The sequence below is a fragment of the Ambystoma mexicanum genome, chromosome 2q (assembly GCF_040938575.1).
Source record: "Ambystoma mexicanum isolate Mex_15411 chromosome 2q, UKY_AmexF1_1, whole genome shotgun sequence".
In the NCBI taxonomy this organism is placed as follows: domain Eukaryota; kingdom Metazoa; phylum Chordata; class Amphibia; order Caudata; family Ambystomatidae; genus Ambystoma; species Ambystoma mexicanum.
Window position 1 is genome coordinate 57,778,776 of NC_090924.1, and position 24,088 is coordinate 57,802,863.

A 24,088-nucleotide genomic window follows, 5' to 3' on the forward strand; every position below is an offset into this window, starting at 1 on the left:
AGGTGCCCAAGGCTACAAATGTCCAAGGTGACTCCTTAAAATAGCAGTCAAGAGAAAGCACGTGACTGCGCCAGTCACCAAACACAGGAGGCAGGGTAAGATGTAAGGCCCACTGCAGTGGCGATGGAATGGCCACAAAGGAGTCCAATAGGTGTCCAATAGGAGGTCCAGGAATGATGACACAAAGTCAGCGGAAGATGGTAATAGGAAAACAGCGCAAATATCAATGCAAGGAAAGGCACAAAGTTGGAAAGTTAGAAAGGTGGTAACAAAGCAGCAATTGAAGATGGTGGCTCCAATGTCCTAGGCCACAGTCCAGGCGCAGACCGCAAAGGTAGCAAGCACACTTTCACTAAGTCTGTAAAAACGGCAGGCCACTGCCTGGTGTAGACTACCACAAGAGAGGCAGGTGAGAAGGCTAAAAAATGCCAACCCTGCAGTTGCCTACAAAGGAGGGGGCATGGGCGAGCCAGAAAACCCGGGTGCACCATGGGCTCAAAAGCAGTAGCTCGCAGTCACCCCTGGTGACCCTTCTCCCCAGAAAGGCCTCAACCAACACCCAGATTGTACCCATATCTTTTTAGGAGTGTACCAAGAAGGTACTGATGTATGTCTAAAGCTGGCTTCAGTATGGTGGCTTTTTAGGGCATTGTTTGGACAGCGTTCAACCCCATTTTTGAATCCTCAGATTACCTTTGAATATATGGTCTACACTTGTAGTAATTTTCCTACGTACTAGAGGTTGTGGGGGGTAGAGTGAATGTTTGTGTTGGACGTTTGTGCCCCGATTTGGACTGTTTAATAAATGTTTACTGTTGCCTAGGGTCCCCTTTTTCTCACCGCCTCGTATGAACTGAGTTAACCGGTCATGTAATGATGATGCCTTTCACTTAGGGGTGGGTATGGGCTTGTCTTTGGCCCTTAACTGTTTTTGAAAAATATTTATTTTTTATTTCCACTATTACGGTTATGTTTAACCCAAAGTACTTAGATGAACTGTTGCTTGTTAATCTGCTTAGAATCACATGCTGTGCATATGGTCTGACATCCAGTGGTAACCGCAGAGTATTGCAACTTGTCTTTCAGGGACCGAAAGGGGACGTCGGCATAGGCATGTCTGTAACACTATACCTATCGTGATGTGTAGTGTACCCAAAATCCCTCACGTGCCGAGATCCCTCAGATTAATAATAAAAAATAAATAATAATAATAATAGATTTTTTTTCCACCCAGATAACTGGTCGCCCTATTGCAGAGCTCTTACATAAGAGACATTGTTTATCTTTATACTGACTTTGTCGGTTATTCCCTTGCAAGTCGCTTCAACGGCGATTAAGAACTTCGACGAAGACTGCGGGAAGTTTCTACGGCGGTGGATTTCGGCACCTAAGATCCGGCGGCTGAGGCATCCACATGGCCAGGCCCTCTGGCCGGCCTACACAGTAGGGAGAGTGGGGTCGGGATGGCCATATCTTTAGTTATGTCTTTCCTCTTTCCCCCTCTTTACCCTGTAGGTCTGGTCATCCTTGTTTGTACCTTTCGCTATGGAAAGGACTCCATTTAGGTTCTGCCCTAAGTGTAGGGTCAGATACCCGTGGAAAGACCAGCACAGAACGTGTAATTCTTGTCTCCCCTTAGATCACGACGAAAAGAAGTGTGCGGCTTGTTAGCTCCTTCGGCCTAAGACCCTTAAGGAGCGCCGTGAAAAGTGGTGGGCCTCGAACGGTATGTCGCGGGCTGAACCCTATTCCCCCACCGCCACACCCGCTGATAGTGATGGGGGCACCTCCGATGACCAAACATCCGTATCGGATGTTATAGACCTTGAGGCGGACACTTCTAGGTCCACCACGCCCGTCCCCGACCCTTCAAGGCCTGACACAAGTCCCACTTCAGGGACAACACCCGGCGACAGGGTCGTGCAAAGACTGCAACACACTAAACACACAACCCCACCACCAATTTCAACAGTTCCATCGAAAAAGGTGAAGGCGCCAACAGGGCGGTCGAAAATGTCAGCGGATTCATCTGATCGGGTAGATTAGCGGCCTTCCCTGTATCCGCAGCAGTGTCTTGTGACTGGGCTCTTCAAAAACAAGGGTGCTACACCTAAATCGGGTTTACACATTGAAGCGCATTCATTTGATGCTCCGACGATTCCTAAAGGCCAGGTAGGCTTAAAACCTACTACTAGGCCTCCAGGTGAAAAATCTACCGCTAGGTATGCTGTAAATCTTCCGATAAGCCTTAAAACCTGTTAACTCACACCAATTCGGCGGAGATTGAAGACAGCTTTGCGAGAATTACTTTGAGGGTTGGGCTGGTACCTACACTGTCGAAACGCATGGGGCAGGCCGTGGACAAGTCTAAAGACATGCCATGGTGCCCCGATACTCGCAAAAACTACGAGGACATTCAGGAGGGCGACATTTTTCCACCTTTAGGCCCTTCTGGTTCTTCGAAGTGGACAAGGGAGAAATTTGAAGGGTGCATGGATCGTCTTGAAAAAATGGTCTTTTTTCTGAACAGCTTTCCCCTAAGAGATCTTGTGGGGAACCTGTTGTAAGATCGGCTTCACGTTTTCAAGAGAATCTTGACTCTCATTCCTCCGTTTCTGTGCATCAGGAAGAGGTGGTGCAGATGGACACCTATCAAGACATCTACAGCGAAGAAGACCCTTCCTTTCTACAGGACTACACTGAGGACCAGATGGATGCCATGGACAACTGGGAGGAAACCCAGCAAGTGGAACACCATCCACCCCGGCTTGCCAAGCCTCGCCTGTAGATGATCAAATGGCCTTCAATGCCATCTTAAGGAAGGCAACAGATCACTTCCAGATCACTACTCAAGAGACGGTGCCCGAACAAGACTAGATCACATTCTCAAGGAAAAACACCCCACAAGCCAAGCCATTCCCCTCCTAAATTCTGTTAAAAGAAGATTGGCCCCCTCCCTGGTGTCGCCAGCTCAGACCAGGGCAGTGAACCTAAGAGTGGAAAAGCTATTTCAGGCAGCCCCTTCGGACCCTCAATATATTAAGGGCCACACCACCCAACTCCGTGGTAGTGACTACCACCCGGACAAGGAATCCAAGAGGTTGTACGCCTTAGGTAAGCGTGTTACCTCGGCAGATGCTTACACCACATGCATAGCGAATAACACCACGCTGCTGGCGAGTTATACAGATGCTGAATGGAACCTGGTACAGGAAGGTCTCCAGAAGGTTCCTGAACCCGTTAGGTCCAAGCTTCTCACTATTGTGGTCGAAGGCAGGCAGGTTAACCAGAATATCATCAAGAACACTCTGGGCACTGCTGAGACAGCAGGCAGGTCTCTGGCCCAGGGCACTTAAATCTAGTGGCACGCTTGGCTTCGTAACTCAGGGGTCAAGCCTGAAACACAGGCCGCTCTTAACAAACCCATTGAAGGGACCAATCTCTTCAGGAAAGCGGTGGACGATGCCCTGGAGACGGCCAAAAAACGGCATGAGACTCTTAAATCCCTGCAACAGATAACTCAGCGGTCCTTTCGAGGGCAGTCCCGTGCAAATCAGAAATGCAGCACGGGAAACTATAACTCTGGACAAAGATTAGGAAGCCCTGCCTACTACCCACCAAGGGGTCAGCGACGCGGCAAAGGCAGAGGTAGAGGCCCCTATCCCAGAGGAGCCACAGCCTCTGGTCAGAAATGACCATCAGATCCAGGTCCCCTCCCATGTCACCCCGGTCGGGGGGCGTTTAACATCTTTCCTCATGGCATGAAAGGGTATAACTTCAGACCAGTGGGTTATAAAGACGGTCGCCCACGGGTACTGCGTGGAATTCGCCCAACCACCACAGTTCAGAACACCACGCTCACTGCGCCCCTCACCGGACCATCTGCAGATCCTGAATCAAGAGGTGGAAGCGCTGCTGGGCAAGGACTCCATAGAAGCCGTCCCTATTCTTCAGGTACACAAGGGTATTTATTCAGTATACTTCCTTGTACCCAAAAAGGACCTCACCATGCGCCCTGTTCTAGACCTGCGCCTAGCGAACATATTTATAAAACCTCAAAAGTTTTGCATGGTAACGCTTCAGGAGGTGATCCCACTGTTGAAACAGGGGGACCACATGGCAACATTGGACATGAAAGATGTATACTTTCAATGTTGCCAGCACAGGAACTATCTAAGGTTCATGATGGAGGACAGGAATTACCAATTCAAAGTGCTCCCCTTCAGCATCGCCTCGGCACCAAGGGTGTTTACAAAGGTCCTGGCGGTAGCAGCAGCACACCTGTGCAGACTGTCCGTCCCGGTTTACCCTTACCTCGACGACTGGCTCACAACAGGGGACTCTTAAGACACATGCTTTTTGAACACCCAAAGACCGTAGACCTTCTGTTCAGTCTGGGATTCTCCATCAATGAGAAAAAATAGTCTAGTCCCCAGCCTAGTAAAACAATTTCTGGGGGCTCTAATCCAGACGAAGGACGGCCTAGTCTTCCCCTCCAACGAGAGGGCTCAGAACATGCTTTTTCAGATCCCTCAATATGTAGCCAGTCGGGAGGTGATGGTACGCAAAGCCATGCTCTTGCTAGGTATGATGGCATCATGCATATACTTGGTTCACCACGCGCAGGCTGCCCATGCGTCCCATACAAGAGTGGCTCAACAGCCAGTGGTGTCAGGCCAGCTAACAATGCGAATATCTGATGGTTGTCTCACCAGCCCTTGTTCTCTCTCTGCAGTGGTGGTCGAGGGAAAACCTCTTGAAGGGGAAAACATTCACCACCCGTGCAGTGGAAGCCACTCTCACGACGGACGCATCTCACGGGGTGTGGGGCTCACCTGCTTCAGCAGAACACGCACTGAGTGTGGTCCCCACAAGTAGCATCCAACCATATAAATCTTCTGGAGCTATTAGCGGTGTTCAAGGCATTGAAAGCCTTTCAGACACAACTACAAGGGAAAACGGTGCTGGTTCTGACAGATCGCACCACAGCCATGTATTACCTGAACAAACAAGGGGGCACACACTCTCCAGGGCTATCCAATCTGTCACAGAACCTTTGGATGTGGGCTCTTGGACACAAGATGGTCCTACTGTCACAACACGTTCCAGGAGAACTCCAATCTTCTAGCGAATGTGCTAAGCGGAGATTTCCCACTGCCCGTAGAATATGAATAGCATCTGCACGAAGACATTGTGTCCAACGTCTTCGCAGAATGGGGCTTCCCAGAGATGGACCTGTTCGCAACGCCCAATGCCAAGACTACACCTCCAGGTACCCTCAGAACCGCTCCAAGGGGAATGGTCTCTGGATAACATGGTCACGGAAATGTGTTTACGCTTTTCCCCCCTGACTCCCCTACTCAAGAAGATCGTGCACAAGATGCACCAAGAACCAGTCACCATGATATTTGTAGTCCCCATGTGGGCCTACCAACCCTGGTTCGCTCATCTAATGGAAATGTCTCTCCCCCACCAGTAAAACTATCGTGCCTGTACAACATGTCTCAGGGCAGGAGGGAGACCCTACACCCATGGCCACAAACTCTGAACTTAGCAGCCTGGCTCCTGAGGTCATAGAGTTTGGACACCTTCAGCTCCCTCAGAGATGCATGGACATTCTCAGGGAGGCTAGAAAACCTAACACCCGCTATTGCTATTGCAGCAAATGGAAACGGTTTGTCATCTGGTGTAATACCAAGGGCATCAATCCCATCGATTGCTCACCCACACACATTGTGCTGTACCTAACCCATTTGTTAGACACCGGGTTGGTCTTCAATTCCCTAAAAGTTAATCTGGTTGCTCTTTCAGCATACACCACGTCGCAACAGAAGGTGTTTTGGTGGAAAATACCGGTGATTAAAGCTTTTATGGAAGAGGTTAAGAGGATTTATCCTCCCATTTCTCACCCAGCTCCTGGATGGGATCTAAATGTGCTTTTAACCAGACTATTGGGATCTCCCTTTGAGCCAAAGCATAAAGCAAGTCTAAAAGACCTTACATACAAGACAGCCTTCCTAGTGGCTATCACTTCTATTAGAAGGGTTGGTGAATTACAGGCCCTTTCTGTTCTAGACCCCTTTCTGACAGTACAAAGGGATAAGGTAGTTCTGCGCACTCACCTTAGATTTGTATCTAAATTCATCCTGAAGTTCCTTGTGAAACAATTGATCGAACTACCTACCTTTTTCCAGAATCCCAATAGCATGGCCGAAAGAAGCCTGCACACACTAGATGTGCGCAGGGCAGTCATGTTCTACCTGGAAAGAACTACACCACTGAGAAAAAAAAATTGTTTCAGTGGCAGCTGGTAGAGAAGGGGATCCTGTCTCTAAATCAGCTATCTCAAGGTGGATTGTCAAATGCATCACACTGTTACGCTCTTGCTAAGAGAGAACTGCCCTTCAAGCCTATAGTACCCTCTATTCAGGGCACTGGGGCTTCCATAGCATTCATTGCAAATGTTCCCCTGGAGTTCTGTACACACCTTTACAAAACACTATTGCCTTGACACTCATTCTAGGTCTGATTCTCAGGTGGGACAAGCAGTGCTAAGAAATCTTTTCTCTACTGTTCCTTCTCACAACCCACCTCCAACTCCGGGTACTGCTTGCTAGTCTATGCACAGCATGTGATTCTAAGCAGATTAACAAGCATCACAAGACATGCATTACTCACCGTCATAGCATTTCTGATGATTGAATCTGCTTAGATTCACATGCGCCCACCCTACCTCCCCGCTCTGGGTGGAAGGAACTTGGACGTCTTACTACTTTCTCTCACCTTGGGTTCTTTCATGGCAGAAAAAATGCAATCGGAGGGGCCTCGGCGTGTGAGGGATTTTGGGTACACTACACATCATGATGTGGATAGTGCTGCAGACACGCCTATGCCGACGTCCCCTTTCGGTCCCCGAAAGACCACATGCAATACTCTGCGGTTACCACTGGATATCGGACCATATGCACAGCATGTGAATCTAAGCAGACACAATCATCAGAAATGCTATTACAGTGAGTAATGCATGTCATGTATGTGTAGTCTGTTCTTTTGGGGTGTCTGTTTATGACTAATTAACTATTTACCAGTTATCCTACCTGTCTTGAGTGAAGCCTGACTGTTCTACCGTAGCCACTGATGGAGAGTTTACTTTACCTTTTGGTTGGAATCCAGTGCACCCTTAAGATAAATGGTTTCACAACCCTCACCAGTGGGCTGTGGTAAAACATCCTTAACAGGCATCCTGGCCTGCATCTGTGACTGTACAGAAACAGGCTTCCTTTGAATAATATATGGGATGATGGTTCTGGTCATCCCTCCTCTATGGGTTTTAAGGCCAAAAACCATGAGCACTCAGTTCCTGGAAAGTGAGTTACAAATTTCCCTTAATACATTTCAATAACCTAAATAGTTTGGTTTTGGGGAGTCACTTCCCTACTCCTGTGCCCCATCCCCTGTCCTCCACACTCCTTGCAGAGAACATACTTTTATTTTGCAAAGCAAAGTCCAGGCATGTTTGGAGTGCAGCCATGCCCAACCCCTACAACTCTGCCCCTGCCCTTTGGCTTAACCTGTCATTTCTGTTCCCCACTGGAGCAAGCCTGAGCACATTTATTGCACAGAGGCAAATGCTGTTGCTTCTTTTTAATGTGTTCTTATGGACATCTCACTGGCATTGGGCTTTGTTCGGCTGATGATCCGCTTGCTCTGGTTGTTGGTACCTCTTTATTGTGGCCCATCTGTTTTCATTAGAATTTTCTGCTTGCTCATAGATTACCTTTCTTCTTGCAGAGAGGTAATGAGTGCCCCAGTCACCTGTCTAAAGAGAATGGAGAAGGTGGGCGTTGTTGTTGACACTCTGAGCGATACATCTTCAAACCACAACGGCTTTCCTGTGGTCGAGAGCAACGCTGTGAGTATTTTACTTATATTTGTTCTTCCATTGCCAACTCTGATCAATCGTAATGCAATTTGCCAATGTGAGACATGTATACAGTTACCTTTGTTGGATTATTTCCTGCCTTTGTGCAGGGGAACTAAGCGCACTCTCGTTCTTTTCTATCCATGACATTATTATTCGCATGGGGTATTTAGTGAGCTGAATGTTGCCTCCTTTCAAGCGTGTACAGGATTTCCCCCATTGGACATGCAACTTAGCCACTCTACCCTTTTCTGTTCATGAATGGTATTGGAGCTTCACCTATCCATGTGGGTGGGGAGACATTAGATTTGCCATATTTTTAGGAGAAGCTTTTTCCAGCGTTCGTTCCTTTTCCCCAATCATTTGAGAACAAGTATTAAACGTTTTTTTCTATGTTGTTCACTTATCTGCTTTAAAGAAGCAGCTATCTTTGGCTTGACAATGTACCACATGTCGTGTCAGAGAGGACTTAATCACCTGTCACTTTATATGAATGTTTGTCGAAATATCTATCTTACTGGCTGGAACCAAACCATGCAGAGCCTACAGGATTACAATTTGTAGTGTAAATTGGGGTTCACAAAATGTTTTATGGCAGGAGAGAACTCCATTAAGAAGGAAAATTAATCTTGATGTTAAATTGGTAAATGCAGGGGCAGTGGGAGATGGAATGTCAATGATTGCCTCATAAACATATGTATTTAGAAAGGAGTAGTTTGTTGCAGTTTTTGGTACATTTTCCTATTGGGGAGATGAGGGGTGGGGTTTGAATTTTGGGCCATTGCCACTCCAGTTTAAAGTCCTGACATTCGGTCTGTCTTTGGCACCCCGGGTCTGCACCAACCTGCTGCCAGTGGTCTCTGGTTCCGTCGCAATGAAAGGCATTCATGCGTTTCCCTACCTGGACTCCCCAGACCAGCCATGGGCACACTTGTTGCATATTTGCAGCGCTTGGATTTTTCCCCGAACTTCAAGAAGGCTCAGGTTTCATTATTGCAGTCCCTCCGATTTATCAATGTGGTCTTGGACACTCACCTGGCTAATTTTTTTTTTTTTTTGCTGGAGGATCGAGTGGCAAACATCTTCAGGATGGTGCAGGCCCTCCACTCACAAGTACAAATTCCTGCCTCCGATATTCTGTGCTTGTTTGGTCGCCTGGCCTCTTGCATTATGGTGGTTCTGCAGGCCCAATTGCACATGAGGCAACTTTAGTGGCTCCTCCTTTGTCAGTGGTCTCAGTTTCAGGCAAACCTGTCAGAACGTTTGCAGGTCTCGAGCAGAGTTTCTTGAGACCTTCATGGTGCTCCCTGCTAGACATTCTGTTGAAGGGGGCGTTTCTTTGGCAACCCTGTCTCGTAATTGTGGTCATTGATGCGTCCTTGAAAGGTTGAGGTGCTCACCTGTCCGATTTGGTGGTGAGCGGATTGATGTCTTTTTTGGAGTCTTTGGTTCACCTCAACCTGCATGAATTGAAGGCAGTCTGGCTGTCCATGGTTGTGTGCCCCCCCCCTTTTGAAGGGCAAGTGTGTATTGGTCCTGAGGGACAACAAAGTAGCCATACACTAACTCAACAAGCAAGGTGGCGTGGGGTCCTTACCTCTTTGCAAAGAAGAAATGCAACTGTGGTTCTGGGGTTTTGTACAACAATATCTGATGGTGGCTTATCTTGCCGGAACAGAGAATGCCATAGTGGATGCTTTGAGCAGACAGACTTCAGCCTCCAGTGAGTGGGTGCTCTGCCAGGAAGTGGTGGCGAAGATCTTCTCCTGCTGGTGGGTAGATGAGACTCCTCGTGGATCTTTTCTCTTCCATTGTGAACATGAAAAGAGTTCTTCTGCTCCAGTGAATTTCTTTGCAAGAGAGCATTGGGGGACACTGTCGAATGAACGTTGGACCTCCATTATGCGTTCCTGCCAATCCCTGTCATCCTGCTTGTTCTCAGGAGAATTGCCCTTATTCTACATTGATTTTGAATACTCCATACTGGGCGTAGATAATGTGGTACCGGGAGCATGGGACATGTCCATCTGCCCTTCCTGGTGCCTTCAGAACAGATTGCATCTGCTTTCCTAGTCAGGGGGGTGGGTCCTTCATCTGGACCTCATATGCCTAAGCCTTCATGTTGGCTTCTGAGATACAAAGCGTAGGACTTGGATGACATTCTGGATGTGCTTCTCTCAGCTCAAAGCCCCCCACTAAGTTTTTCATCCGTCTCATATCCTACATTTTGGATTATTTGCTTTCTTTGGCCCAGAGAGGTCAGCAGATTGGCGCTGTAAAGGAGTACCCAGCTGCTATCTTGGTTTTCCAAATGACCCCTGAACAAGGCTCTTTCTTCACAATTACAACTGTTATGCAGTTTATGCAAGGATTGTATTATCTGTTACCACAATGCCAGTTTGTGGTTCCACTGTGGGACTTGAATTTAGTGTTGACATTCCTTAAGGGTGCTCTGTTTTGAGCCCTTGCGTTCATGTTCTCTTACATTACTCACCCTTAAGGTGATCTTCCTGGTTGCCATCACTTTTGTGAGATGGGTGAGTGTGCTTCAGGCTTTACCGGTTAAACTTCCCTATTTAGTTGTCTTCAAAGAGATGAGGACTTTGAGAGTGAGATTTCCTTCCTCCTGAAGGTAGTCCCAGAATTCCATCTCTCTCAAAAGATCCACTTTCAAGGGTTTTTTCTTCTGCCTCCCCCTTTCAAGACCGAGGAGGCAATCAGATAATGTCTCCTGGACGAGGGATGTCAGGAAAGATGGCAGATATTTGTGGCTTATGCTGGTGTCTGTGCTGGCTGAACTGTGACCATACTGAGGCTGTCGTTATGCTATGATCTGTTTTGGAAGAATGTGCCTGCAGTTCTCAGGGCTTGGACATTTGCCAAACGGCTAAGTGGGCTTGTTTGCTCAAGCTTGTCAAATATTACTGCTTGGATTCCCTTTCAGAGCAGGATGCACACTTCAGCAGAGAGCAGTCCTGCAGAGTTTTCTTGTTTAAGGGGTTTCCTCTTGCTCTCCTGCTTTCTCCTGAGCTACGTACTTTTGTGGGAGTCTATCATAGATAAGGAATCAGTGGGTTGAAAGAATCCATTTGAAGAGCACATTTCTGTATGGTTCTTTCTGATCGCTGTTCCTCCCACAAATCACTCAGTCCTCCAAACCTACCCCTCTTGGTGGATGGCTGGGGGAAAAGGCAGAACTGAGGTCATTGGGTACGGCACCTCGATATATACTGGCCCTGCAGCACGTGTAGAGGCTTTGGGTGAAGCCCACTCAGAGCCCCCTGGAGGTGGAAAAGTTTCTGAAGATCAGTTGCACTGGAGATAGAACATCATACATGTGGAATCCGTGGGAGGCGCATCTATCAGAACGTTACGGAGAGGTAAGTAATTTGTTCTTCTACACAATGTATTGCTTTTTTTGGAAGAATTTAACTTTAGATATTGTAATGCAAACAAGCCATCCCTCCCCTTCTTTTTAGATTGCCATACAAGATTACGTTACCCTGCTCTCGATTGTGAATGAGGCTAATAAAATGGCAAAGGACAACATACTGTGGAAGCTTGTTTTGCTTTTCCTTGGCCATGTGAGGAGAACCCTTATACTTGCATTTCACCGGCCCCTGGCAAAAAAAGTTATTGGACTCAGACAGGCAAGAAATCACACTTAAACTAATCATTACAGTAAAAATGAAAATGCTTTATAGGCCCTTTATTCACTCAGCATACATAAACATATAATCAGATATATATATAGAAAAATGGCATCACTGCTAGCAAGGAAGCATAATACGCCTTCATCTTGGCCATTACGACACTGCTTAGTCCCAGAGCAGGTAGGCAAAGAGATCATTTGTAGTAACGGCGTCTGAGGTGGAGCGTCCTCCCTCTCAGCGAGACTTCAAGCCAGGTTCGAACTGCTTGCCACAGAATGCCTTATTCTCTTTATGGGGGCATGTCCCCACCCTTCTCAGTTGTGACTACCCTCGGCCGAAGAGCAGATCACAAATGGAAGGGGCAGAGAGTGGGAAAACCCTCTCCTTGCATTCCTTCCCAGAACCCCTTATAATGCACCTGCAGAACGCTCCTACTCCATCCCCGTAATAGTCCTTCAGTGGACAATATAATAACTATTCTCCACAGTAAATCCACTCAGCAACAATATTTATGTAGTTATGTGACCTTGCTCTCCTTTTGCTACTGAAATGCTCGTTTATTTTACGGGTCCTGCGGGGACGCAGGCTTTTATTACGGTGATGGGAGATGAGTGTCCAAATTGGCTGTGCACCGGCGCTATGTTTTAGCTCACATTTCGCACAAGCATTACCCTCCACCTCTTGGACAATCAACTACCATAACCCGACGGGCGTGAAGGGGACACTCAAAATCGCCATATCATTCTCCATAAATTAGGAATAAATGAAGCACAGGCAACAAAAATTAATCATTACCACAGTAATACCAAAAATCCAAATTGATGCATAACGTAGTGCTTCAGGGATCCATGCAAATAAGTTCTCCCACCAACCCCTGTCTTGATCTTGTCTTACCTGGGCAACTAGATCCTTTATACCCTTCATGTTTTTCAATAGATCGGGAATGGTCTCCCAGGTTGAAACAACACATTCCTTCCATCGTTTCGCATCCTAAATTATGCTTTAAAAACAAATAATCTGTAGCTGCTCAATTTTGTAAAATAGCCTTCCTAAAATGTCTATTATCCAGCAACAGTTCAGTTAAAGCTTGTGAGGTCTCCTTAAGCCCCTTAACTACTAAACAGGCTAATTTAATCATAGTTTTATATCCCCCAGCTACTAAGCCCCAAATTCAAGTAATAGGTATGGATAATGCGAACACTTGAGTCTCAGAGCAAATGCACTTCAGAATTAGTCTGGCGGTAGGGCAGTATATGAAGCAGCAGTATAGAACGTCCAATTGCAGGTTTCAAAGGGTACATCATTAAACCAAGACGTGTTAAAGCACATGGGCCACCTGAAATATTAGCAGGAATGTATGAATATGTGAAGTTCCCACAGGAAAATAACCAACCAGGGGGAAGTTTTTCATGATTCAGGTGGCTAGCAGTGAAAATAGTGAAGTTGTATACCATATTATTTGACACATCAACACAAACATGCATAGATCTTTTACACAAGCGTCGCTCAAAATCAGTCCCTTTTCCATTCGTGTGAATTTTCAACTGTTGACACTTTCCAATGTAGGACGGATCACAAGTCATTCGATAGGACATCCGCAGGAGCGATGTCATGTGTCATGATACAGGTCATGTTTCTCCATTTGTGGATAGTGTCAGCACATAATTTACAGTATTCCTATACAGAAAAACAATTCTGGACCTCTGAATGCTCAACCAAGAAATCATTATGCAAGACTCTGAATAACTCTTTTAAAATTGGGTTAGGCGTTGTAATAGCCACAAAACATGTTGAGATCAGATCTGCGGAACTATGTACATCAGTCAAACAGAAATTCTAAATGTTTAAAACCGGCTGCGCTAAATAGACCCATACGTTCTCAGGCTGTCTGACAAGGGCTGAATAACCATGATGTGAAAACGATGTCGAAATTCCATAAGGAGGCAAAAATAAGGCATTATTTTGCTGCCCCCACCGTTTTCTCAATGTGCCGCGATAAGCTGCAATAGACTCATCCTCCGGCGTAACATTGGTAGCAGGCACATCAGTCTTCGTCCAGAACACCCGTTCCACTTGGAGAATATAGACATCTGCCACATCCCCCAACATGTTCCCGGACCCTCCTGAATACACTCCACCGTGCTGCACAGAGGCACTCTGCATACTCAGGATCTAAAATGTCAGAATTCAAAAACAAGATATCAGTGAGTACATCATTCATGCAAATAACATTTGTCAGCAGGGATATGAGTCCATTTTCTTTTCCCTGGCTCCCTCACCAGAACCACTTGATCTTCCCCAGCAGCAATTATATCTGCCGGAACGGGCGGACCAGTAGGTTTCTCGACCCATACCTTGGCACCTGGGACCATTGCATCAGATGAGCCAAAACCCTTGTCCCCGCGAACTGTTAACTGTGGCTGGCTCTCCTTTCTTAACCATGGATAGTTTTACAGGTACTAGTATCAATTGGGCCATTCGATATCCTTTATGTATCGGCAGCATATTCTCACCACTGTTGATGAGGATCACTTTAATCACCCCTTAGTAATCTGCATCCACAATCCCTCCCAACACTTGAATGCTGTTCAGAGCCAATCCAGATCTAGGGGCAATTAATGCCATATGTGCGGCTGGAATTTGTACTCCAATTCCTGAATCAATCACAGCAATACCTCTTGGTGCACGCCAAATTTCTTCCCTTGCATGCAAATCCACCCCATCAGACTCAGGAGTGGTACGATAAGGGCCCAACGCACCAGGAGATATGTCCCAATACAACAAAGCTTGCATAGCACAATTTGATTTGATTTGCAAGGCTGACGTTAACATGCGCATCAATGGAGTTTCACAGTTTGCAACGGGACAGTTATTCAAATTTTTAACAGCTTCTAATATATGTTCTCGCCAACCTTTCAAAATACCATCACCTGTTTTGCGCAATTGTTCCTTCAAGAATCCATTAATTCTTTCAATTAATCCAGAAGCTTCTGGGTGATAAGGGACATGAAAAATCCATTCAATTCCTTTTTCTTGACAATAATCCAGGACCACCTTCCCTTTAAGGTTATCACTTTGAATTTGTAAAGGGATACCATAGTATACAGCCACCTGGTCCAATAATTTAATCGTATTCAATTGGGTAGCTCTTTTACATGGTAACACCATTAGGCAACCAGAATATGTGTCAACAATCATGCACATATATTGACATCCTCTACTAATGAGCATAGGACCAATATAATTGATCTGCCAAATCTGTCCAGGCAATTTACCTCGCTTCAATGTACCATGAATTATGTGTGGAATAGATTGTTGTTTTTGGTGTTGACACGTAGGACATTGTAAAATTAACCCACCACCAGGGGGCGCAGAAGCCTGGTTGCCTGAACTGGCGCCTCTCTACCTCAGGCTGAATCAAACCCTGATTAATGCGTCAATTACAACAATTTTCAAGCAAAAACTCTTCATACCGGCACTGACTTACCTGGTGCACCTCCGGACCGGGTTTCTGTGTGCCTGATGCCTCCTTTCCTGCTCCAGGGCTCTGGTCGCCACTCCGATCTCTTCCCACCTTTCTTGGAGCGGGTCTGCCGGGCCTCCACTGCATCTGCCTGCCCGCATTGGTGCCTCTCTCCGTTGCCCCCCCTCTGGCTCAGGGGTAACATGGCCGTTCCTGTTCATCCTTCGCCCTGTGTGTGTCCAACGGAGAGTTGACGGGTTTGTCCTCGCGTCCTGCGTGGCTGCTGCTCTATCGCGCTGACGTCTGACCCCTGCTCTGCCTTCCTGGTGTTCTGGACCGCGGACCGCAGACACCCTTGTCCTGGCTTCTCCTCTGCATCTTCCAGCCTCCGTTTCGCCTGCTCCGGATCTGCTGCCTCTTCTGTGCTGGGCCTCTCCTCCGCTGTCTGGCTCATCACCTCTCCTCTGAAGCGGGTACAGCGGTGAGTCAACGTTTGAGCCTGCCGCCTCTGTCTCTTTTACCGCTGCAACCCTCCTGGATGTACCTGGCTCGCCTCCACTCCTCTGCTGCCTTGCAGCTCCTCTTCTGTGCCTCAACCGACCATTGCTCCACCTATAGGCACCTCTGTACCGGCGCCTCCCAGCCCCGGCCCCTCCTGGATCTCTGCCGGCTTCCTGGGCCTCAGCAGGCCGTTGCACCGCCCATAGGTACTTTCAATGCTGGCGCCTCCCAGCCTCGGCCCCTCCTGGATCTCTGCCGGCTTCCTGGGCCTCAACAGGCCATTGCACCGCCCACAGGTACTTTCAGTGCTGGCGCCTCCTAGCCCCGGCCCCTCATAGGCGTTATCCCGGACCGGCGTCCTGACATCAGCCGGCTTGCTCTGCCCTTCTCTGCTGTCGCCACCGCACCGTTTCTCCAGCCTCTGCCTTGGTGCTGCAGACTTCAAGGTTTGGGGCCATAGCTCTCCAGCTCCTGTTGCTTCTTTATGCTGGGGCCGCAGTCGCTCCTGCCCTGGCCTCTCCTCTGCTGCCTGGCTTACTGCCCTCTACCGCCACTGGTACTACGGTGAGTTGCCACCTCCGTTCCCTGGCCCCACTGCCATCTTTCCGCTGGTCCTCTGGCTCTCATCCTGGGCGGTTGAGCTGTTCCTCAACTGGCCAAAACCTGCATTTCTCAGTTTCTTCTCTTCTGCTCTAGCCCCTCCGAGGTTGCAGGGCTTCACTGCCTCTCTTGCTCTTGCCTCTTCCTGAAGGAACCTGCTGTTGCCCCTGCCTCCTTTGCTGCAGAGCGCCTGTCACTGCCTCTCCTATTCTCACCTCACCAGCCTGACGTGCTTACTGCTGTCCCTGCCTCTCCTTGGCTAGAGCAGTCACTGTCACTGCCTTGGTTACCACCACTGGACTTCCATTTTGTGCTCTGACTGCCTCACTCCTGCGGACACTGTGACACTATCTGCCACCTTCAGTACTGCTGCCTCCTACACCGGCTGCCTTCGTCACCACCACCTGACATCTATCTTGTGCTCTGCCTTCAATTGTCGCTGCTTCCTGCACTGGCCGCATAATCCAGCGGACACTATCCTATGGACTACCTACCTCCTTAGTGCCGCTGCCTCCCTCACTGGTTGCCTCTGTTACCACCACTGGGCACCTACCTAGTGCTCTGTCTACAATTGCTGTTGCCTCCTGCACTGGCTGTCTAATCCTGCGGACATAATCCTACGGACTACCTGCCACATTCATTGCCACTGCCTCCTTCACTGGTTGTCAGAATTCGGAACCTACCAGCACTGCCTGCCTAATCCTGCGGACATAATCCTATGGACTACCTGCAACTTTCAGGGCTGCTACCTCCTTCTCTGGTTGCCAGAATACGGTACCAACCTGTCTACCGACCTCCACCGCCTTTCGGACCCTTCATAATTACTGACCATTCCCCCCCCCCCTCACCTGACACCCTTGTCCCTGGAATGCCTGCCCCCTCCATAACCACTGGTTTTGCCACTAATAGGACCAATTCGACCTGCCTCTCTCCTGGACCCTCCTAACCCTCGCTCAAGCATCTCTGTCATGCACATCGCCAATCCTCACTCTCCTCGTCCCCCCACTCCTCTCCCTCTTCACCCTCTTTCCCTCCCTCTCCTCCCCATTCTTCTTTCCCTTCCCCTTATTATCATGTCCGCTCCCTCTCTCAACCCCCTTCCCCGCCCACCTCATCCACTTCCTTCCCTTCCCCTTCGTCCCAACCTTATCTACCCCCCTATTACCCAACCCTCCAGGTTTATCACCATTGCTCTCTGGAATGCTAGATCCATCTGCAATAAGACCGCTGCTGTGTTGGACATTTTTTTCCGACTTAATCTTCACTTCCTCTGCATAACTGAAACCTGGATCCCACTTCACAACTCTACTGTTCCTGCTTCTCTCACGTCCCTCGTTCCTCTGGTCGTGGTGGAGGCACTGGACTCCTCTTCCACCCTAAATACCTTTCTTCTACCTCCTCTGTACCTCTCCCAAACGTCCCTTCCTTTGAATACCTCTACAAATCCTTCTCGTACCCTCATCCAATTTTTTTAAAAATTAAATATAGACCTTCTGGCCCCCTTCCCTCCTTTTATGAAGACCTTGACCACCTCCTCTCTCATCTCCCCATCTCCTTCTCCTCTCACAGTTCTTGGTGATTTCGATCTTCATCTCCCCTCTCCTCCTCATCCTTCCCCTCTTCTCCATCCTTGACTCATACCTCCTATCTCCACTCCCTTCTCCTCCTACTCATTCTTCTGGCTCCACTCTTGATCTTATTTTCAACTCTACCTATTCCTCCTCCTCCGTCTCTACTCTACCCAACTATCTCTCTGACTATGCCCTACTCTCCTTCTCCCTTACTCCCCCTCAGCCTCAGCCCTCTCTGTTGCCCTCCTCCTCTTCCTTCTTTGGAAGAGATCTCTGCAACTTTAGCCCTTCTCTCTTTCATGACCCTTGCTCCTCCTATCTTCCCCCTCTCCCTGACTTCTCTTCCCTCTCGGCAGATTAAGCCCTATCCTCTCTGTCTTCTTCAATCTCTTCCAGTCTGGATGAGCTCTATCCTCTTCTTTCTGCCCTACTCGTAAACCTTCTCAACCATTGCTTTCCTCCCACCTCTTATCTACGCGTCGTCTCCTACGCCGCCTTGAGCATCGGTAGCTCAAATTCCCCTCTCTATCTAACCAGACTACCTACTTCTCTTACCACTCTTTTTATGAATACAGCCTCAACTCTGCTAAACGCTCTTGCTACTCTAACATTCTGCACACTCAAGCCTCTCATCCTCGTCGTATCTTTCAAACCCTCTCTCGCCTCCTCTCCCCACCTACTCAGGACCCCTCCACCTCATCTCCCCTAACCCCTTCTGACTTTTCTGACTACCTTCCCCTCTGCCTTCAAGCATGCTACCATCATCCCTATTCTGAAGAAACCTTCTGCTAATCCTCTTCCTGTGTCCAATGTCCGTCCAATCTCTCTTCTTCCATTCCTCTCTAAATTACTTGAACGCATCATCTACTCCCAGCTCTCTGTGTTCGTCAACAACTATTCTCTCCTCCCCCCCCCCTTTCAATCTGGCTTTCGCCCTAAACACTCCTCTGAGACTGCCCTTACCCAGGTCCTCAACTCCCTCCTCACAGCAATCCTCTGTCCTTACCCTCCTAGATCTCTCTGCAGCCTTTGACACAGTTGACCATCCCTTACTGCTCAACACTCTCTCCTCTTTAGGTTTCAAAAGCTCTGTCCTCAACTGGCTCCCTTCTTACCTCTCCCACCGCTCTTTTTCCGTATCTTGGGGTGGTCGTACCTCTTCTACGCTCCCACTGGACTATGGTGTACCCCAAGGCTCTGTCCTTGGCCCCTTTCTTTTCTCCCTTTACATCTCGCTTCTCGCCCCTATCATCTCCTCTCTCGGTATTTATCACTTCTACGCTGATGACACCCAGCTTTTCCTCTCATTCTCTTCCTTCACTCCTTACCTCCATCTTAAGCTCTCTTCTTGTCTTACTGCCATTAAAAATTGGATGTCATCCCACTTTCTCTCTCTCAATACAGACAAGACTGAAGTCTTATTCTTTCCCTCCAACACTATTCCTCCTCCTTCTCCCCCTCCTCCTATTCACTTTCCTCCCACTAATCTTCCTCTCTCTGCCCATGCTCCTAATCTTGGCATTCACTTTGACTCCTCCCTTTCCTTCACCCACGATATCTGTGTCACTTCCCGCGCATGTCGCTACCACCTTTTCAATATCTGCAAAGTATGTTTCTCTCTAACCTTCCACGCCACTAAACTTTTAATATCCTCCCTTCTCTTCTCTCGTCTTTTCTATTTTTCCTCTCCTATTCGGACTCCCTGTTTCTCATCTTGCCCCCCTAAAATTCCTCTACAACTCTGCCATTCGCACCCTCTGTCTACTCTCACCTCATGACTCCATCTCCTCCTCACTCTCACAGCTTGGCTGGCTTTCCTTTCATTCCCAACTCAAATTCCACTTCCTCTGTCTCGTCTTTAAATCTCTCCATGAACTTGCTCCCCCTTATCTCTCCTCTCTCATCTCATTCTGCATTCCCTCCCGTTCCCTCAGATCTGCAGATGACTTCCTTCTCCTTGTTTCCCCCATCCCCATGTGCCTCCTCTCGTTTCAGCTCCTTGCTTCCCTCCACTGGAACTCCCTTCCCCTCTCTATCCGCTCCAACCCCACCTATTCCTCCTTTCGTGTCTCCTTAAAATCTCTCCTTCTCCACTCCCCGATACTCTGATCCTCCCCTGCCCTTCCCTCCCCCCACCGTCTTTTCCCCTCCTCATCTTGTCTCTCTACCCCTACCTTGTCTCCTCTTATGTCCCCTCTGCCCCCTCTCTCGCCTTCACCTTATCTCACTTCCTGTTCCCCTCTCCATTCCCCTCTCCACCCCTTTTTCCCTTATTTATCTCTGCTGGCAAATTGTTCTAGTTGCTGTATTGATGGTTTGACTCATATCTTGTATTTGCTTCTACTGTTATTGTATTCTTGTTGTTATAATGTACAGTGCTTTGGCGTAAAGCGCTATATAAATAAAATAAACATAAACATAAAATTATTGTTTTCACAATTTCTAACGGAATCCTGATTCCCCTGTCTTTTGCCCACCTGATAATAGGCTTCTCTCTGAGATGTCCACTCTTCTGGTGGGCCCCTTTTGCAATTCCCCCCAAATCATCCTCCTCAGCCCTCGCGTCAATGAGTGCAAATTTTGCATGTTCCTCTGCAACAGAATCGAACCACCGTTCTTTTGAGTCTGTTGTACAATGTGCATCTACATGAGTTACAGTAGCATGTATTGGCATCTCGGCAATGTTTTGTCACAATTCTTTTGCCCACACTGCTTTTGCATGAAATTGCCATCCGTTCTTTTTCCCAGTCGGCAGCCATACTACCAATCCGTTTGCAACAGACCATGAATTTGTATAAATAACAACTTCCAGGATTTTCCTGCTTCAATGCCTGATACACGGCATATAACTCAACAAATTGGCTACTCTTCCCTTTCCCTGAGGTGGTTAGCACCATTTTTTAGTTTGGGATTGTACGCCACTGCTTTCCAATGTCGTTCAATTACCACATATTTGGCTGCGCCATCAGTAAACCATGCATGTTCGACTTGTTAATTCGATAAATCTCCATATGGGATCCGTTAACTGGAGACTCGTCAATAAGCACCTCTCCCTCTGGCTCAATGTCCATTAGTGGGACTCCCGCTACTTGCTCATGTTATTTTGCCACGCCACCTTTACCAGGCTTGGCACGATCTTGAATGTACCATTTCCGTTTAGTGATACTAGCCTCTTGCGCATGACCAATCCGGTGCATCTTGCATAATTGGTATTTCAGGTCGAATCAATACATCATGACTCACTGTCATTTGTTTCCGTATCTGAGTGCCGCCTTTCTTACTCTTTCTCCCTCCTGTACTCTTCTCCCTCCCCTCTCCTCCTCCCCCTTCCATTTAATGTTTGCCACTTCCCCAATTGCTGTCAGGTATAGTAATTGTGGGCGACTGTCTTTCGCAGCCTTCTACCCTCCCCTCTCCCTTTTTTGTCTTTGGGCCTCATTCTCAGTTGGGCGGTAAGGGTTAACAGTCACCGGTAATGGTGCCGTTAAACCCTTACCGCCCAATTCTGATGTCCCTTAGCGGGACCCGGGTGCTAATAATGGGCCTGCTATTTTCAGGCCCGTAATTTGCAGGCCCGTAATTAGTGCCTTCTCCATTCCTATTGAGCCCTATGGAGGCTCAAATGGGAATGGGGAATGGTTTACTGAATGGGGACTTACCGGGTCCTCCAAGGTCGGAATGACCCGGTAAGTCCCCATTCAGCCAGACCGAACCTGGTCCCGGTTTGGCTGCCTCCAAACTCGGAATGAGGCCCTTTGTTTATGTCTATTAGCACTTCCTCCTGCCATTCATCCTGTGACCTTTGATAGCAGCTTGTCTGTCTTCCCCCCCCCTTTTTCCCTCCTTGTCTTCTCCTCCCACTCCCCCCCCGCACTACTCAAATTAATTGTCATCTGACCTTTATGATAGTCGCTTGTTTTGTTCCTCTCCTTCTCCTCTCACTCCACTCGCCATTCCTCCCCCTCATTTTGTACACTCATGCACTACATCAATTGTCGTCAGGCATAGTAATGCTACTGCTGGTTTTTGTCTCATCTTTTACCTTCCCCTCTTCTCCTTAATTGTTCCCAGCACTTGCACTATCTGTAATGTCGCCAGGCTGATTATGATAGTTATTGTTAACATTCTGAATTGTTTCAAGGACTTGTAAGAATGTAATTTGTATCCTCCCATGTTCCATCCCTCCTTGAAGCGCTTTGAAACACATTGGCCCTCATTACGACCCTGGCGAAAATCGCGGTGCAAAATGCACCTTCGAGCACGGCGGAAAGCTGCCGATACCGCCATGGGGGTTGGTGGATTTTCCGCCCCATTCCGACCTTGGCGGGGCGGTAAATCCCCAATCCCCATTTTACCCTTCCCCATTCCCATTTTCGCCCCATAGGGTATGATGGGAGTGGGGAAGGCGTTAATTACGCCACCGTAAAGTACGGTGGCGTAATTAACAACAAGGTCCCGTAGCGCCATGGATTTCTCTGCCCGGAAAAACCAGGCGGAGAAAGGCTCCATGGCGCTACGGGAACTCGTAGTAGGGCGGACAGGTCCTCCAGGAATACCGCTGGCGTAAACCCACTCCGCCAGGGTCGTAATGAGGGCCATTGTGTTTAGGCGCTATACAAATACACAATTCAATTCAAAATTAATCTTCCCATCCCACCTTGCGCAATCCTTCCCTAATGAGATCCAAGTGTACTTGCACACTTTGCTCTTTCTTACCTTGAATCAATATGTCATCAATGCAATGCACAATTTGTACATCCAGTTTTCATGGAATTTGATCTAAATGTTCTGCCACCAGCCGGTGACAGATTGTTGGACTATGCATGTTTCCCATTGGCAAACGTTGAAACGTATACTGCCTCCCATTCCACGAAAATGCAAACTGCTCTTGACATTCATCCGCAGTCGGTACGGCGAAGAAGGCGTTGGCCAAATCAAGCACTGTATACCAGGAACCCTCGAATTTTTGCCGGTATAAGCGGAGGAGTGTATTTATTCAACTTGCAATAATATACTGAAGGTACCGTCTGTGTTTTTTTAATGGGCCAGATCGGATTGTTCTAAGCCGTGGTTACTGAACGCAACACACCTGCTTCAACATACTCTTTGATGGTTTCTGAAATTTCTTTTTTGATACACACCCCCCCTCACCGTATCCCCCCCCAACGGGAATTCGATATTGTTTCATGGACCCTAGTTTTACACTTTTTGTGGCTATCAGAACCTGCACCGGGGTCATTTTCAATTGTCCAACAATTACGGTTTGTACACGTAAATGCACTCACTCAAACTGGTACATTTTACCCCCTAATCCAAGGGTTAAACCTTTTAAAATATAAAATCCAATAATATATTCAGTAAGTGGGACAATTAATACCTGATGTGTCTCTTTTTAATTGACCAATTTTCATGTTGATTTCCCTTTGGACTGCCGAGGTTTCTTTGCCTCCCAATCCAGTAATCATAAAATGTCTCCCCTTAAATCTGGAAGGATTTCCATGTATCAATGAGGCCTCCGCCCCAGTATCATTTAAGGCTCGAACCTCTTGTTTATTTCCTAAATGCCAAAATAATTTCACTTTTACATGAGGCCGTCTGTCCAACTTAACATGGGCTGTTATTACCAGAGTTTGACCATCATGCTATTCGTATTTAGAGTGTGTCTAGATTCCCTTTCCACCATCGCACTCGCCATCTTTCTTAAATCTGCATTAGTTGGCTGGGAAGGCACAGATCTGTTGGAAGACTCATCTTCCCCCTCTGGAGACGGTCCAAAAGGATCCTCCTCCTTTTTCATGCTTATGTACATCCTGTCGTCTCACTTGTTTGTAACGCTCCTTCCCATCTAGGCCCCGTTTTTTATTTTTATACAAGTACATTTCCCGCGTCTCAATCCCATCAATATCTTCCCGAGACAGACCATCCTTCAATAAAGCCTGAAACATGTCCTTTCTAGACACTTGAGAATCTCAGCTGTCAAACCTCTCCCCAGGAGTGTCTTTCATTTTGCCCCTCCCTCTCTTTCTCTAGGTCTTTCCTCTGGTCTTTCCCATTCTCCCAGATCTGCCAATTGTCTAATGGCATCCACCACTTCATCCGTTATTTACCAGTGATTCCTACCAACAGTGTAATCATGATGTTTTTATAGGCAGGAGGGACAGTTCGCATAAGAGTGTTTCTTGCTGAAACAGATAGGTTTACCATCCCTATATGCTCTGGAGTTTCCACATGAATGGCCTCCTTCATAGCATGCTCCATAATTCTTTGAATAGCTTCTTTCAACGTGTACCATTTCTTATCTGTTGGTCAATCTGGCGTAATCTGGTACTTCTGATTACATCCCTGAGCTGCTAACTGTAAAAGACATGTGTCCCTCGTC

General features: G+C 47.7%; 1 protein-coding gene across 2 annotated transcripts in view; it reads left to right on the forward strand.

Annotated features, from left to right (window-relative positions):
• Positions 1 to 24,088, forward strand: part of CLCN7 (chloride voltage-gated channel 7) — an 823,350-nt gene that overhangs the window by 656,978 nt on the left and 142,284 nt on the right. For both annotated transcript variants that reach the window (XM_069646815.1, XM_069646816.1), the window contains one exon: positions 7,792 to 7,912. In XM_069646815.1, the coding sequence (XP_069502916.1) occupies positions 7,792 to 7,912 (121 nt within the window). The remainder of the gene's footprint in view (positions 1 to 7,791; positions 7,913 to 24,088) is intronic.